Source organism: Scylla paramamosain, chromosome 8 (genome assembly GCF_035594125.1).
Source record: "Scylla paramamosain isolate STU-SP2022 chromosome 8, ASM3559412v1, whole genome shotgun sequence".
Classification (NCBI taxonomy): domain Eukaryota; kingdom Metazoa; phylum Arthropoda; class Malacostraca; order Decapoda; family Portunidae; genus Scylla; species Scylla paramamosain.
In genome coordinates, this window is record NC_087158.1 from 9,295,326 (window position 1) to 9,311,273 (window position 15,948).

The 15,948-nt window shown below is 40.0% G+C and overlaps 1 protein-coding gene across 1 annotated transcript in view; it reads right to left on the bottom strand.

The window, feature by feature from the left end:
• The window catches only part of LOC135102759 (aspartate dehydrogenase domain-containing protein-like), a 167,482-nt gene that overhangs the window by 106,864 nt on the left and 44,670 nt on the right, over window positions 1–15,948 (bottom strand). Inside the window, exon 3 of the mRNA XM_064008276.1 lies at window positions 604–703. Coding sequence (XP_063864346.1) covers window positions 604–703 — 100 coding nt within the window. The remainder of the gene's footprint in view (window positions 1–603; window positions 704–15,948) is intronic.

The window sequence follows — 15,948 nt, forward strand, 5'->3', positions numbered from 1 at the left end:
TGTGATAATATGAGAAATAGACAAGAATTGTCTACATTTGATGTTTATCCATGCCTCTTCCAGAGAACGAAGTTATGAACTTTACAAGAACTGCAGTGATTTGCCAGTGAAAAGATGCATTTGAAGAATTATCTATATGACTGAGTACTGGAGAATTAAAGTTTTGTTTGAAGTAAAGGACTTTGTTAACTATACCAAACACCAGACATAAGGAAAATACCGCCACATGCCCAGATAAATTCCCTACTGGGCTTTCTCGTTGTCACTCTCCTAATGTTTATGAGCCTGCTGTCTTCCAGGTGAATCAAATGGTATATGTGCTTCTGTCAGTGATATAAACAACCAGTGACTCCCTCTAAATCAAAATTGTAAGGGGGGATGTGAGAGAACAACACTAGAGAGGAATAAATAAAATCTTGCACCCCCAGCTACCATTCCCACACAAGCATTTGCTCTTTTATGCATATTTCATAACATAGACTCTCACAGGAATGGACTTCACTTTCTCTCATACATTCTGGATCTTTAAGCTTTCACAGTATTGCTTACTTTCAGACAATGTTAAGGCATATTGTTATTCCTGTAAGAGAGGTAGTTACTTACTTGTCTTCCAAGTCATTTTCTACTAAGGATGTGGTACGATTCCAAACAAAGGCCAATTCAAGATCAGGGCTCTCCTTTACCTTTTCAGCAAGATACTTTCCTGTTGGTCAATAAAATACATTATTAGTATGTATAACCTTAAAGATAAGATACATTATTAGTAAATATTTTAGAAGAATAAGGCAGGGTTGTAGAATCACAAATCCCATGTTAAATTGCTTATGTTCAACTCATACCTCCTCCCTTAGTTATTGACCAATTTCTTTCATTCAAAAAGCATTTTAATTAGGAAGGATAGGAGATCAATGTCTGCTATCATTTTTCCTTTTACCATAGTAAAAAATATTTCAGTAAGTTCAATGAAAAGTAACAAAACTTTTGATTTTAAAATATGACAAAAAAATCAAAATCAATTCCAAACAATAGTTTTGAAAGCAGACATTATTCATCTCTCATACTGTCATAAGTTGCAATAGGACATAACAAGAATAGCAAGGGAGGAGGTAATTTATATATGGCAAAATCCATCATTTTGAGAAATAAAGGAATAGAGTTGAAGGAGATAGTGTCATTTATCTATTGCAGCTAGGGACTTGAAATTTACAGGATATATGCATTAGGATATGTGGAAAAAGCAGACTTAGTTTCCTTTAGTTACTCTGATTGGTTTTGTATATAGGCCTAAAGTGATTCATGATTTCACGCTTGAAATTTCATGTTGAGGGCAGGTCGGTAATAGAATTTTATTATATTTCAGCATATTTCTAAGTAAAAACCAGTGTCCTACTGTTTAAAATAAATAGAATATTAGTGCAAAAAGATATCTGATGCAGATACACTGATTATTTGTTGGATTTATAAAGAAATAATTATATATTTCTATTTTTTGTATATAAATTCCAGAAATATTAGTTAGAGCTAAAATTCCTGTTCTTTGATGTAAACAGTGAGAGAGAACAGTAGATTTTCATAGGAGACTAAATAAAAGAGACTATCTCAGAAAAAAATATGTGAAAAAGGGAAAAAAATTTATCATGCACGTCTCACGGGACGTGAAACTATGGAATTTCTTGTTGGAACACCTCATTGCATAAAGGAAGAAAAAATTATCAAAATTTTGAATTGTAATGTACAGTGAGATAATGCAATGAAGAAAGAAAGAATGATGAAAGAGAAAAGACCATAAACGAGGAGAGAGAGAGAGAGAGAGAGAGAGAGAGAGAGAGAGAGAGAGAGAGAGAGAGAGAGAGAGAGAGAGAGAGAGAGAGAGAGAGAGAGAGAGAGAGTCAGGATACAAACGCCAGATGTATGGTTAAGAGTGGCTGCTTGCTGCCATAAACTTACCATAAGAATTTCCACTCCCAGACACTCTCCTTTTCCAGTTAATTTATCTTATTTTCCTTTGTTCAGTCAGTTTGAGTCTCACATAGATCACAGCAGAAGGGCTGCCCTTGACAAAGAAACAATCAGTGTGTGTGTCACACCCCTCCCCCAATCCTTGGTAGCAGTGGAGGAAGGTGATTGGAGCACTTGCCCATGGCAGTCACTACCCAGTAGTTAGAAGAAGCAGATGTACTGAGACATGCTCTAACATTTATCAAAGACTAAGGTGGGATACTAGTTAGCCGGGTCATTTGCATTAAGGGGTCAAGTAAGTCATTACCATTCGTACACCCTGGCCTAGTTGTATAGAATAGAACCCTGTCAATAAGCATAGTTGTGTATACCACACACTATACCCTGGGAAGTGACTTCTTGGCTGTGTGTGTGTGCATGTGCCAAGTTTTGTGTACAGTGAGCAGCAACTGACCCTCCTGTGTGTTCGTGGGCTACTCTTTCATAGTAGTTTCTTGTGTCTTTTGTTAATTATCCTATTTTGTCTTGAATGCTACTGCAGGATGATGCAGTTCAGTCGCAGAGGACCTAAGTAATTAGCTGCGTAGTAAACTTTACTCCCTCCCTAGGTCCTGACAAGACCTGTCACCCAGGAGGCAGTAAATGATACTACTCAGCTTCAGGATATAACACTCTGTTGGGCAGTGAGAGGACTGTCACAGTGGGTGGAAGCCCAATGGGGTATTATACCTCAATCATATACATGTTATCATGTGTTAACTGTTTTTCCTAGAAGTGGTTGTCGACCTCTGCAGCTGTGGGTGTTAAGTGTTGTTTGGAGTATTTTCCTTGTCTGTGGGTAGCTAAAACAGACTGATGACCTCAAATTAATGTGACCTGGAGTTACGATTGTCATGAAAAGGGTTCAGGAGTCACAAGGGACCCTGTACACCCATATTTGAGCCCTGCACTGAGTCTACGTAGGAAGTGGTTCAGTGAAGCTAGTCCAGGTGCAGCAGCTTAGTGAAGGGGCTGGGAATTGTGGTTGTGACAGCATATACCAAAAAAGTGGAAAAAATGCAGAGAAATATGAAAAAAAAACAACTTTTTTTCAGGTTGACCCTGTACAACCTCCCCATTTTTTTTTTTTTTTTTTTTCATAATCTGTATTGTTGGAGCTAGGAAGCCTCACCAGAACTGTTTGGCAATTATGATACCCATTACACTCTCTGGTAACAACTTACACATACCTCCCATGAATAACCCTTGTGTGTGCTGACTGGGGGATAGTGCATCCTGCAGATTCTACTCACTGTACCATGTATGAGCTAGTGAGTCTTACCATAAAAGGAGGAACCACCATACTTACAAATACTAATTCAATGTCTTAATATTGTCATCATTTTAAGTCTTCAAAATGGTGGAACACAGTACTTACAGTCTTAGGTACAAATCTGAAGTCCTTAAGTCTTAGTGCAAAGTCACTCTTGAAGTGGTATAGCAGTAAACATGGCCTAGCAATTGATGGACTCCATCCGCATTGCCAGTGATAGCAACAGACTTTTTATGACAGGTAAGATGTCATGAATGAATTGGATGACTGGGAGCTAGTGAAGCTGTACTGACTTGACCATACTAAGATTATCTTTGTGAGTGATCTAGTGCAAAATTGAAAAAAAACAACTAAAAGAAATAAGACCCAGTCTTATGCAATACAAATTCTCATTACTTTACAGCAAAGGGAGGTCCTGTTTTATTAGTATCTATTATATGTGAAACTAATGATACAAGATCTGTAAATTAGTGATCATTTTCTTTATACAACAACAAAAATCTGATAATAAAAGCTTCAGTCTAAGGAGAGTAAAACTGAAAACTTTAAAACGGCAGTAGACACCTACCGAAACGATAATTACTCCCAGTGAGGTCTAAAGCACTGTTCAGGGGGTGCTGTGAACTTATCATTAAACCCAGCTGTGACCTCACTGAACGTTTCTCTTTGTGTCTCACAACACAAGGGGGCAGTCACAGCCTGCCCTCTAAAGACAACTCTCTTCCTCCACACAAAACTACAAGCACCTAATAACACACACACCCTTCACTCAAAAATTTCAAAATCATCATGGTGACTCCTACACACCTAAACCTTCCAAATCTTGGTTTAATACAGCTAGTTCTCGTGCTATACATGATAGAGAGGTAGCCCACAAGAGGTACTTAAGCCTTCCATCACCAGAATCTCATGCACTTTATATTTCTGCCCGGAACCATGCCAAGTCTGTTCTCCAACTAGCCAAAAACTCCTTCATTAACAGAATATGTCAAAACCTTTCAAGATCTAACTCTCCTCGTGATTTCTGGCAGCTAGCCAAAAATATCTCCAATAACTTTGCTTTTTCTTCTTTCCCTCCTCTATTTCAACCAGATGGCACCACTGCTATCACATCTATTTCTAAAGCTGAACTCTTCACTCAAACCTTTGGTAAAAAACTCTACCTTGGACGGTTCTGATCTTGTTCCTCCCTCTCCTCCACCCTCTGACTACTTCATGCCACCTATTAAAATTCTTCGTAATGATGTTTTCCATGCCCTCGCTGGCCTAAACCCTCGGAAGGCTTACGGACCTAATGGGGTCCCTCCTATTGTTCTCCGAAACTGTGCCTCCGTGCTTGCACCTTGCCTAGTCAAACTCTTTCAGCTCTGTCAACATCTACCTTTCCTTCTTGCTGGAAGTTTGCCTACATTCAACCTGTTCCTAAAAAGGATGACCGTTCTAATCCCTCAAACTACCGTCCTATTGCTTTAATTTCCTGCCTATCTAAAGTTTTTGAATCTTTCCTCAACAGGAAAATTCTTAAACATCTATCACTTCACAACCTTCTATCTGATCGCCAGTATGGGTTCCGTCAAGGCCGCTCTACTGGTGATCTTCTGGCTTTCCTTACTGAGTCTTGGTCATCCTCTTTTAGAGATTTTGGTGAAACTTTTGCAGTTGCCTTGGACATATCAAAAGCTTTTGATAGAGTCTGGCACAAAGCTTTGATTTCCAAACTACCCTCCTACGGTTTCTATCCTTCTCTCTGTAACTTCATCTGAAGTTTCCTTTCTGACCGTTCTATTGCTGCTGTGGTAGATGGCCACTGTTCTTCTCCTAAATCTATTAACAGTGGTGTTCCTCAGGGTTCTGTCCTGTCATCCACTCTCTTCTTATTATTCATTAATGATCTTCTAAACCAAACTTCTTGTCCTATCCACTGCTACGCTGATGATACCACCCTGCACTCTTCTACGTCTTTTCATAAACGTCCAACCCTTCAGGAGGTAAACATATCACGCAGGGAAGCCACAGAACGCTTGACTTCTGATCTTTCTAAAATTTCTGATTGGGGCAGAGCAAACTTGGTATTGTTCAATGCCTCAAAAACTCAATTCCTCCATCTATCAACTTGACACAACCTTCCAGACAACTATCCCCTCTTCTTCAATGACACTCAACTGTCCCCCTCTTCTACACTGAACATCCTTGGTCTGTCCTTTACTTATAATCTGAACTGGAAACTTCACATCTCATCTCTAGCTAAAACAGGTTCTATGAAGTTAGGCATTCTGAGACATCTCCGCCAGTTTTTCTCACCCCCTCAGCTGCTAACTCTGTACAAGGGCCTTATCCGTCCATGTATGGAGTATGCTTCACATGTCTGGGGGGGTTCCACTCATACTGCTCTTCTAGACAGGGTGGAATCAAAAGCTTTTTGTCTCATCAACTCCTCTCCTCTAACTGACTGTCTTCAGCCTCTCTCTCACCGCCGCAATGTTGCATATCTAGCTGTCTTCTACCGCTATTTTCATGCTAACTGCTCTTCTGATCTTGCTAACTGCATGCCTCCCCTCCTTCTGCGGCCTCGCTGCACAAGGCTTTCTTCTTTCTCTCACCCCTATTCTGTCCACCTCTCTAACACAAGAGTTAACCAGTATTCTCAATCATTCATCCCTTTCTCTGGTAAACTCTGGAACTCCCTGCCTGCTTCTGTATTTCCACCTTCCTATGACTTGAATTCCTTCAGGAAGGAGGTTTCAAGACACTTATTCATCAATTTTTGACCACTGCTTTGACCCTTTTATGGGACTGGCATTTCAGTGGGCATATTTTTTTTTATTGGATTTTTGTTGCCCTTGGCCAGTGTCATTCCTACATAAAAAAAAAAAAAAAAAAAAAAACCTTCCTCCACCCTCCTGCTAACACGTCAGGGGTGTATGGTGATCTACAATGATTCAGATGCACAAAGACAAGTTTGTGAGGACTTAAGACAACTGCACCTCCTCCCTTGTCCCCTACCAACCATTCATTCCTCCTGCAAGTCCTTTTTTAAACTGAATTCAGTGTCTCTCAGACTCCCACCCTTACAGCCTTACTTTTCATCATGTATTATACTTGTACTCTATAATCATTTTGCTTGCAAGCATATTTACAATACAACACAAGTACAATCTACAGTGCTTTATGTGACTAATCAGTGCTTGGATATGTTAAGTGTTACTGCTGGCATTTTCTTTTATTCACTGTCTTTGGTAGTGTCGGACGTGACTGAACATGTGGTGCATAAATTGTGCTTTATTTTGCCTCTCAAGTGTTAATTATGCTTTCCAAATGGCCAATGAGCTCCAATGTGAATCCTAGCAGTAAGGATAAGTGAGCTAGAATACCAAAAACACTCCCAAAGACAGAAATTGTTAAGGAGCACAAGAGTGGTGAGTGAGTTACCCTCCCTGGTGCATTAACTATTGACTGGTGAGTGCTATGCACATTTTGTAAGCTTAATTTATGTGAAATTATGTTTTTTTATGCTATTTTCTCTTACAGGTTCCTCAGATTTTCCAGCTTTGGATGAAAGCAGCCAGATGTAAACACTGCAGTGCTCTGGTATTTCCAGCTATTTAACACCTACAGTATGGCCTAAACTATCAACCCTATACACAAGCTGGCTCCCAAGATGTGACCCCACATAATTAAGTGGTACAATGACCTATAATAGTTCTGGATGAGGTAAAATAGCTGCCCGCATTGCCATTCCTTCAAATGTGGATGACTCCACCATGACCTACTCTTCCTGGTGCTGACCAAAACAAACCCCACCAAGCATTATTGGATTAATCTCTCCTCTTTCCTGACTGCAGTCCTACTATTATAATACCAATACTAATACAATGCAATACTGTCCCACACACTCCACTCTACCACCATGGTCAACACCAGGGAAAAAACAGTATCTGGCAGATGTGGCACCCCCCTCAGCTCCTGATCCCCAGCCTCCCACAACACCTGCATCTCCCTCTGGTACAGTTGCCCAGTCTCCATCCACATCCATACAAGATATCTACAACAGTATTCAAGGTAAACTGAGTGGACTATTGCCAGAACTGAAGGCTGTTGTTAGTGCTGTTTTCAAGGCATCTGAGATTTTCACAAAAAACAAAGACCAAGAAATTAATCATCTAAAGACTAAAGTAACTGCCCTTGAAAATAGAGTTACACAGCTGGAGGACCATATAGATGATGTCAATCAATATGAGAGGCATGATACTATAATAATTAGTGGCTCTGACCTATCCCAAGAGACAAATGGTGAAAACATAACGTCAACACCATCAAATGCACAGTCAAAGTGAACATCTCGCCCTCTGAAATCAATGTAGCCCACAGACTTGGTAATAATAACAAACTAAATATAACTGTGAAGCTTTGCAGCCAAACAAAAGAAAGATGAACTGATGAGTGCTTCTGTCACAGTTAACCCTAGTAGATTAATGAAAGCCTCACCGTCAAGCATCTCTCTATCTTCAAATCCATTTGGAATGTAAGAAAACAGAATAGGGACAAGTTCCAACAGTGCTATACCTGTGATGGAAAAATTTGTGTATAGCTCAGGAGTTCCACTGTAAAACACCACTGAAAATACCCCGAGCAACTTACTTGACATATTCCCTGCACTCAAGGACAATGTTTACCCTTCAAGCTAAGACCATATTCATTTAGTCAAAATGTCCCATCTGAGTAATGCATTTATTTCCATTTAATGCATATAATTCCATGTGAAATCCACTACCCTTCTCCTGCTAAAGAACTTCTACATGTCTCCCACAAAATGTACCAACTAAGCAGGATTTAAATTTATTATTTTTCTTACTATGTCCTTATTGCAATTACAAATGACACTTTCTATAATACATACTATTTATGTATTATTAACCCTGTCATACTGTATATATGACTTACCTTTTATTTATCATATATATATATATATATATATATATATATATATATATATATATATATATATATATATATATATATATATATATATATATATATATATATATATATATATATATATATATATATATATATATATATATATATATATATATATATATATATATATATATATATATATATATATATATATACAAAATGTTAAGTATGCCAGTAGGACTCAGACCTGTTCAGCCCTCTCTAACTGCTGCTGATGCTAGATCTTTGCCAGTCACTGCCTGTCAGGGTTTATGGCTATTAACACTGTTCACAACTTACTCAATCATGTGGGCCCAGTGTCAAGGGGCTCTGCAGGTCTTAAAGCTTGCACTCTGTTATCAGGGAGGAGGCAAAGGTGGGTGTAAGGGAAGTCATGTGCTTTTATTAAGCTTTGTCAGCTGTACAAACACCACAAACTCTCGGGAGCAGACACAAACAAGGGGGCAGGTAATTAGGGGGGGAGAGCACATGTCCGTTTCTAACTCATCTCACAGCAACTGACACAAGTCCGTGGGCCACATTCCCGATGATACCCACCTTGTAGGGTGATGCTATCTTCTCCCACTACTTTTGCCTGTCAACTCCCCATTGTTTGCTGCTCAGCCAAACTTCCCGCACACACTCATACACTCTCACAATAACACTACATGCCTCATTTACAAAATAAATACTTGATAATACATATACATTACCTACAGTAGTATTGGCCTTCTGGCCACCTATGCAACACTGTCTCCTTCTTAAGGTGGGGTTGTCTTGCCAAACACACTAACTTAAACAAACAAAAATACAGACATAAATAAAAAATATAAGAGAAACAAAGCAAATAAAAATAAAACAATACAGAGGGCAGGTTATATCTCTATTACATACTATACCAGCTAGTGATTGGTGTCTTGGTCAAGTTTTATTTTCTTCACTTCTTTCCATGTCTTTACTTTCACTCACATTGCTACCATTGTCACTGGCAGTCCAGTACACCCAGACCTGTTTCTTCAGTGTCACTATCATGATTACTATCAGTGTCACTACCACAGTCATTGTCACCATCACAATCAGCACCAGTGTCACTATCACTGTCACTGTTACTATCACAATCACTATCAGTGTCACTTTTTCAGGCTGAGTTTCAGGCCAGCAGTCTTCAAATGACAGAGCACCTTGGTCAGCCATACCAGCTCCTTCTCAAAGGTGTTTCCAAACACTAACATGTCATCAAGATACATTAATGCTGCCTTCCACTACATGCCTTCCAACACACACTCCATTAGCTGCTTAAAACAACCAGGAGCATTACACAACCCAAATGGTATAACACTGAAATACCACAGTCCCTGACTAAAGGAGAAAGCTGTTTTTACCTTATCTTCTGGTGCCATCTCAACCTGGTGATATCCTGACTTAAATCCACTGTACTCTACTAAGCACATCAATTCTGGGCCATGAGCATATGACTCATGGCCTTTGGGATCCTTTTCAGGGACTTTTGGGACCCATCAGTGACAGTGACAGCATTCAGGGTCCAGTAATCTACACAGAATCACTTACTCCCATCTTTGTCACTAGCACCACAGGTGAGCACAATGAAGTTTGAGTCCTCTATCACTCCTACTGCTTCCATTTCTTGGACTGCCTGTTGCATTTCTTCCCACTTCACTGGAGGAACTCGATGAAGTGCCTGCTTAATGGAAGGACTGTCACAAGTATAAATGTGATGATGAACCAGTGAAGTGTGCCCCAAATCCATGTCTCTACTGCTAAATACATCAACATACTGGACGAGTAACTTTCTCACTTTATCTGCCTGGTCAGCCATCAACTGTTTTGTGCTCCTCTCCACTAAATCCTCCAGATACTCAGGCAAACCCTCTTTCTTCTGGTCAGATTCCTCCTTTGCCTCCTTCTGTACATCAGGTTCATATTGTGTTGAGGTGGTGGCGGTAGTAGTGCCAGCATTCGTGGTAACAATAGCAGTGCACACCAGCTTCTTATGGAACTGATGGAACCAGACCTGCCTGCTTCCTTCTGTCACTGGTTTGTCTCATATGAGTTGCTAGGATGTGGCTGCATATGACTCATGGCCTTTGGGATCCTTTACCTTTCCCACCATGGCATGTCCTCCAGGATTCAGGAGCACCTCATGACCCCTCACTGACATCCTTCCACTGTGGAGGTCTACATGCCTCCACACAGCTCAGGTAGTCCAGCCCCAACAAGCACAAATCTTGCATTGCTGCCACATATGCAGGCAGATGCTCAATCACCATGCCTACTGTTAGATTCACCCACACTAGCCTATTCATGGGTGCATAGTCCCCACTGACTCCACAAAGTTGCTGTCCTGCTCTGTTAACACCATGATCTGGTAACAGATCCTCACAAATGAAAGTTTTCTCAGCTCCAGGCATCCATTGATGATTCCTATTACTGTTATGGCCACAGTTGCCACTGCCTGCTGACACCTTACATGCTTCAAGGCATCTGGGTTCTCAGCTGGGTGGCTGCTTCTGCTCCCAGCTTGACTGTGTTTCCTGTCACCACCTGACTGGGCTGCTGACACTCCTTGGTAGCATGCCCGCTTTCTCCACAGCTCCAGCAGTGTGGTGTGAATGCAGAATGGCAGTGATCCTCCATGGAGCGAGAACAGTGTCAGCATTGGTACATCTTGTGCCCTATTTGCCCACAGTTAAAGCAGGCTCCTTTAGAGGCACCAGGGCTCACTTGCTTGGCTGGGGTGAGGAGCAGTCAGTCTGCACTCACCTTGCTCTAACATAGCATATGTGACCTGTCATCTCAGTGGTGTGGCATATGTAGAAGGGGCTTGGCATGGTGGTGGCGGTTACCGTATTTTACAGCTTATAAGACGCTGCACCGTGGAAGACGCACCCTAATATTTGAAAGAGATTTCTAAGAAAAAAAGTTATTCTCATACAAGAACACATTCACCATAAACCCCACCACCAAACACTAAAACATAAGAAACAAGGAGTCTACAAGACTGCCTCTTACCAGAAATTTACAAGCAGTCCATCTCTTGTTATTGTTGTTGTTGTTAAGGGTTGCGACGAATTGTATGATCCTATGAGCTGTGGAGGGATCCATGTCTTGTCCTCATAAGCTCCTATGAGCTGTGAAGGGATGCATGTTTTGTTCTCATAAGCGTTGCAGTTGCTTAGTCTTCTTGAGGAAGGGACGAGTGTGGTGAAGAGCTGTTGATTGCACCAAGGGTAGTAAAGCTCTGGAGCAAGGTTCCGGCGGTGGAGGTGAGCGGCGAGAGTTGTTTTGCCAATACAGAGACGCGTGACTTTTGCAATGGCAAAAGAGTGTGAGCAAACGTTTTGTTTATGCTTCGAACATAGTGTGAGCAAACATTTTATATATTTCGAGCATAGTAAAAGCAAACGTTTTATATGATTCGAATCAAGATCAAGAGTGGGAAGGCTGCCGCCTGCCGCTGCCAGTAACATAATAAACAGAGCGTGCTACAGGGCAGAGGTTATGCTTAAGGCTAAGCTTGTGGTTCAGCTCCAGATAGGATTATGGTATTGGAAATACTTGTAACAGCTAAGTACTGAGTTTACATCATATAAAAGGTTGAATTAAATAGTACTTAATCTAACATCATAGCGTAATGACTCATCATACAAATCCATGTTGGTATCAGTCAAGTGTACAAGCTCCCTTGAGCCTGGGTGTTGCCTCACAATACAACATTCGTCTTGGAAGACGCACTAGTATTTTTCAGGGTATTTTTTTGGAAAAAAAAAGTGCGTCTTATAAGCCGTAAAATACGGTATAAGGAATGCCTTGAATTCCTCAGTGTGCACTAAGGTTTCCTGCATATTCCTTGGTGCTGCCTACTTCACATGGACATGCAGCTGGCAGTTACAAAGGGCATCCACAAAGCAGTCCTTTGGTAACATGCCACCATCGGGTAAGTCCCTCGCACCAGTAATTCCACGTCCTGTGCCAGGAAGGGTTGAGGCTCATCCTTCCTCCACCTCCTGGTCTTCAGCTGGGCATAGTACACTTTGGCCACTGCCAATGCCTGAACCGACAGTGGAGGGCTCCCACCACGTTGGAATATGATTGCAGCTGTGTGGTGGTTAAGTGCTCCAGCATCTCCACCACCACTCCCTTTAAACCTGTTGCTAGCTGATCTTCTCAGCATTTAACCAGCCCTGTATGGATGCTGCTACCTCAAAATCTGCCTAGTAGGCATTACAAGACATCTTACCATCGTATTCAGTGAGTTTTTTCTCTGGCGAGGATGTTCTTAGCACTGGGAGGAGTCTTGGATCTAGATTACAGCTGTCTGCCAACAGCAGCTTTGGCGCCAAGCATGGAAAATGCACCAAAACTCACCCACATGGTCTCAAATGATGCCCTCAGTTCTTCATGCCAAAAGCAGCATCTCTTCCAGCATAGAGCAGCCAGGTGGTGAGCAAGGGAAGTGTGCTGTCAAACACTCACTATGACTGGTCCGGCTGCTCCCCGCCTCTGGTACACCCCACAGGGGAGGAAACTCCTGCCTCCCCAGCAGTCAGAAGTATATATATATATATATATATATATATATATATATATATATATATATATATATATATATATATATATATATATATATATATATATATATATATATATATATATATATATATATATATATATATATATATATATATATATAAAACATTTTTTTTTATCTGAAGAGCTTTGTTTACCATAAAGGTTAGCCCATCAAGCGATAGAAAATCCATTTATCTTAAATCTAAGGCTATAATAAAGTGTTTAAAGTGTTTTATTGACAGTTTTGTAATATAGACAAGTTTGTTGTATTTGGTATTATACATTTTAGCTTGAAAACTTACCTTTGACAAGGGTTTTGGAACCTAACCCCTTTTTCCCCATTAGCTATGTTTTGTTATATGAGAATCTGCTATACAAGCAATTCAAATGGAACATAATCGTTTATGTCATTGGGACTTCTCTATACTTTATAATTTGAAAAATTCAACAGTGCAGTGTGGCTGACTTGGAACTCTCAAACCAGACCATCAGCAGGGTCATCAGTGACACAATGGAAGCACTGTTGGACAATGCCACCCAATACCCTCCATTTCTATTGCATTTGAAATGGGTTAGAACAAGACCACATCTAGACAATGATGTTGGCAGCACACCCATGAGAAGGGGGAGGAGTTGCCCAGAGGGTCATGTTAAGGCTTACACTCCAGCAATGGTGAAGGTGAAACACAAGACACAATAGATTCAAACTCACATAGTTCAAGATGCAGAGGTTCAGTATTAGTGGAAGGTATAGTTCCTGTTGTAGTCTACTACTTCATTCCCAATAATGCCAACATGCAAGGGGGTCCCATTGTAGAGCAACAATCTAGTCCAGTGTGATGAGGAGGCACAAAATGGAACTTGATGAGAATAAAGGGACTCTATCAGCACCCAGCTTATGTCAGACACCCACTTCACCATATCAACAGGTCTCATACAAGCAGAACAGAAACAGAGTAATAAGGGAAGGTAAGGACTGGGCCATCAAAGGCAATGGGAGATGGTATATGAGATGGGTAGGTGTCATCAAGGAGTATTGTAGGCAGGCAAGGAACCCATCTATTGGTGAAATACACTTGACTGGTTGAGGGGGATTGATGGTGAGGTCCCATCAAGAGGTCCAATGATGCAGCCTTTGTGGTGTTTTGAACCACTACCCAAGAGACACCATGCTTTGAGCCAGCCATATGTCAACAGCACCCAAACATTGCAGGGCTTGTTCAAGATGGAAGCTTAAGTCCACATATAGGTAACACACATGGTAGTGCATTGTCCAATATCATTTCACAACTGCAGTCCTTGAAGAATGGTTTTGCCCAACAAAACAAATGTTGCCACCAACCATAGAGAATTGTAGATGTGAGCAACAACAGACAAAATTCTTTGCTGTGTGTCTAATTCTTCCTTAATCAGAACATGGAATGTGAGTTGTCATCCTCAGTGTTCCATTACAGCCTTGACAATCTCTTCATAGAAAGATAATCTTTGCTTAAATCCACTTGCTGCACACTCATATTCTGGAATGCTTTTAAAGGTTGTATATGATCATTGGACACAAACTTGCTGAGATATAGGTTCATATGTGAACTAAGTACACAGCTTTCTGCAATCAGCTTTGTTGTTCCTTTCCCATTGCCAACACTGATGACATCATCATTGTGAAAATTATTTAATGTGAAAGAAGTGGCCTAATGATATTCTTTCTCGTGCAGTTTGGCGAGATGCTTAATCCTAAAATTAGCACAGGTAGATGATGTGGCACAAAATAAGTGTACATTTATCCTATACTCTTGGTAACTTATTAGTTTCTTCTCCTTCTCACCATAAAAAACAAAGGTAATTTCTGTCTTGTGGTTTCACATGAAACCCATGAATTATTTTCTGTTACACACTAGGACTACTGGACTCTTGTGAAAATGACACAATATACCAAGCAAATTATTGAATGAGATCAGAACCAGAAAGATGATGCTCATTTAGAAATGTTTCTTTAATTTTTGCAGCAGTCAAAGATGACTCATAGCTTATCCTTGAATGATAAGTGCCATGTTGGGAAGTAGTTAACTTTTTTAGGCCTTACCTTACCTCCTTGCTCACTTTCTTTGCCTCACAATTCTGTATCACAACTTCCATAACCTTACAATAATGTTTCTTGTATGTAAGATCTCCATAGAGCCATTTTTTTTTCAAGTAACCAAGTCATGGTACCACTAATTTTTTTGTTATTTGCCAAGTTAGGTCAACACTTAAAAGGAAGAGGCATCTCTAAGTGACCCTTTGAATTCTGCACAATGCTTTCTTGCATCTGCTTCAGGAAAAACATCACTTATTATGAAACATTTACTTTGAAATCTGCCTCTACAGCCTTGAGAAGATCATGTGATGTACTGTATATTTTGGCAGATAAGACAACTTTCAGATAAAAAAAAAAAAATTAATGGTTTTAGCTGATATTGGTGGTACACAACAACACCCAAACTACCAAACCAACTGTGGTGAAGTTTAGATCAGTGAGCACCAGAAAACTGAGATGGTGATATACCAGCATGATGAATAAAATACCTTGAATGTATTACCGGTAATAAGGTACCATCTTCAAGTGCAAAACTAAACCTACAAAAAAATTCTCACCAGGTGTTTTTTTTACATTTTCACAAAAAAGGATGGATGGACGAAGATGGTGTAAAATTACTGTATTTGCCGGCATATTACATGTACCACTGCATAAGACACATGTCTATTTTACAAATATGTTTTGTGGAAAAATTTTTTACTATATTTAATCATAAAGTTATTGAAAAAAGATGCAGTGTATTTACCTAGTTGTGGTTTACAGGAGGAGAGTAATCTTGTAGTATTCCGTCTCTATATCTATCCAGTCCTTCTATGAGGAAAACTATACTTCTTGATGTCTCTTCTACAGTTAACTTTTTTCAACTTCTTATTGTGTTCTCTTGTACTCTGCATGTCTAAATTTATAAAACATTTTTTGTCCACATTTTCCATACCATTTATCATTCTATAGATGTTTATTAAATCTCCTCTCTCTCTCCTATTTTCAGGGGTAGGAATTTCCAACATTTTTAATCTCTTCATGGGTTGACTGGTTCAACTCTGGAACCATCTTAGTG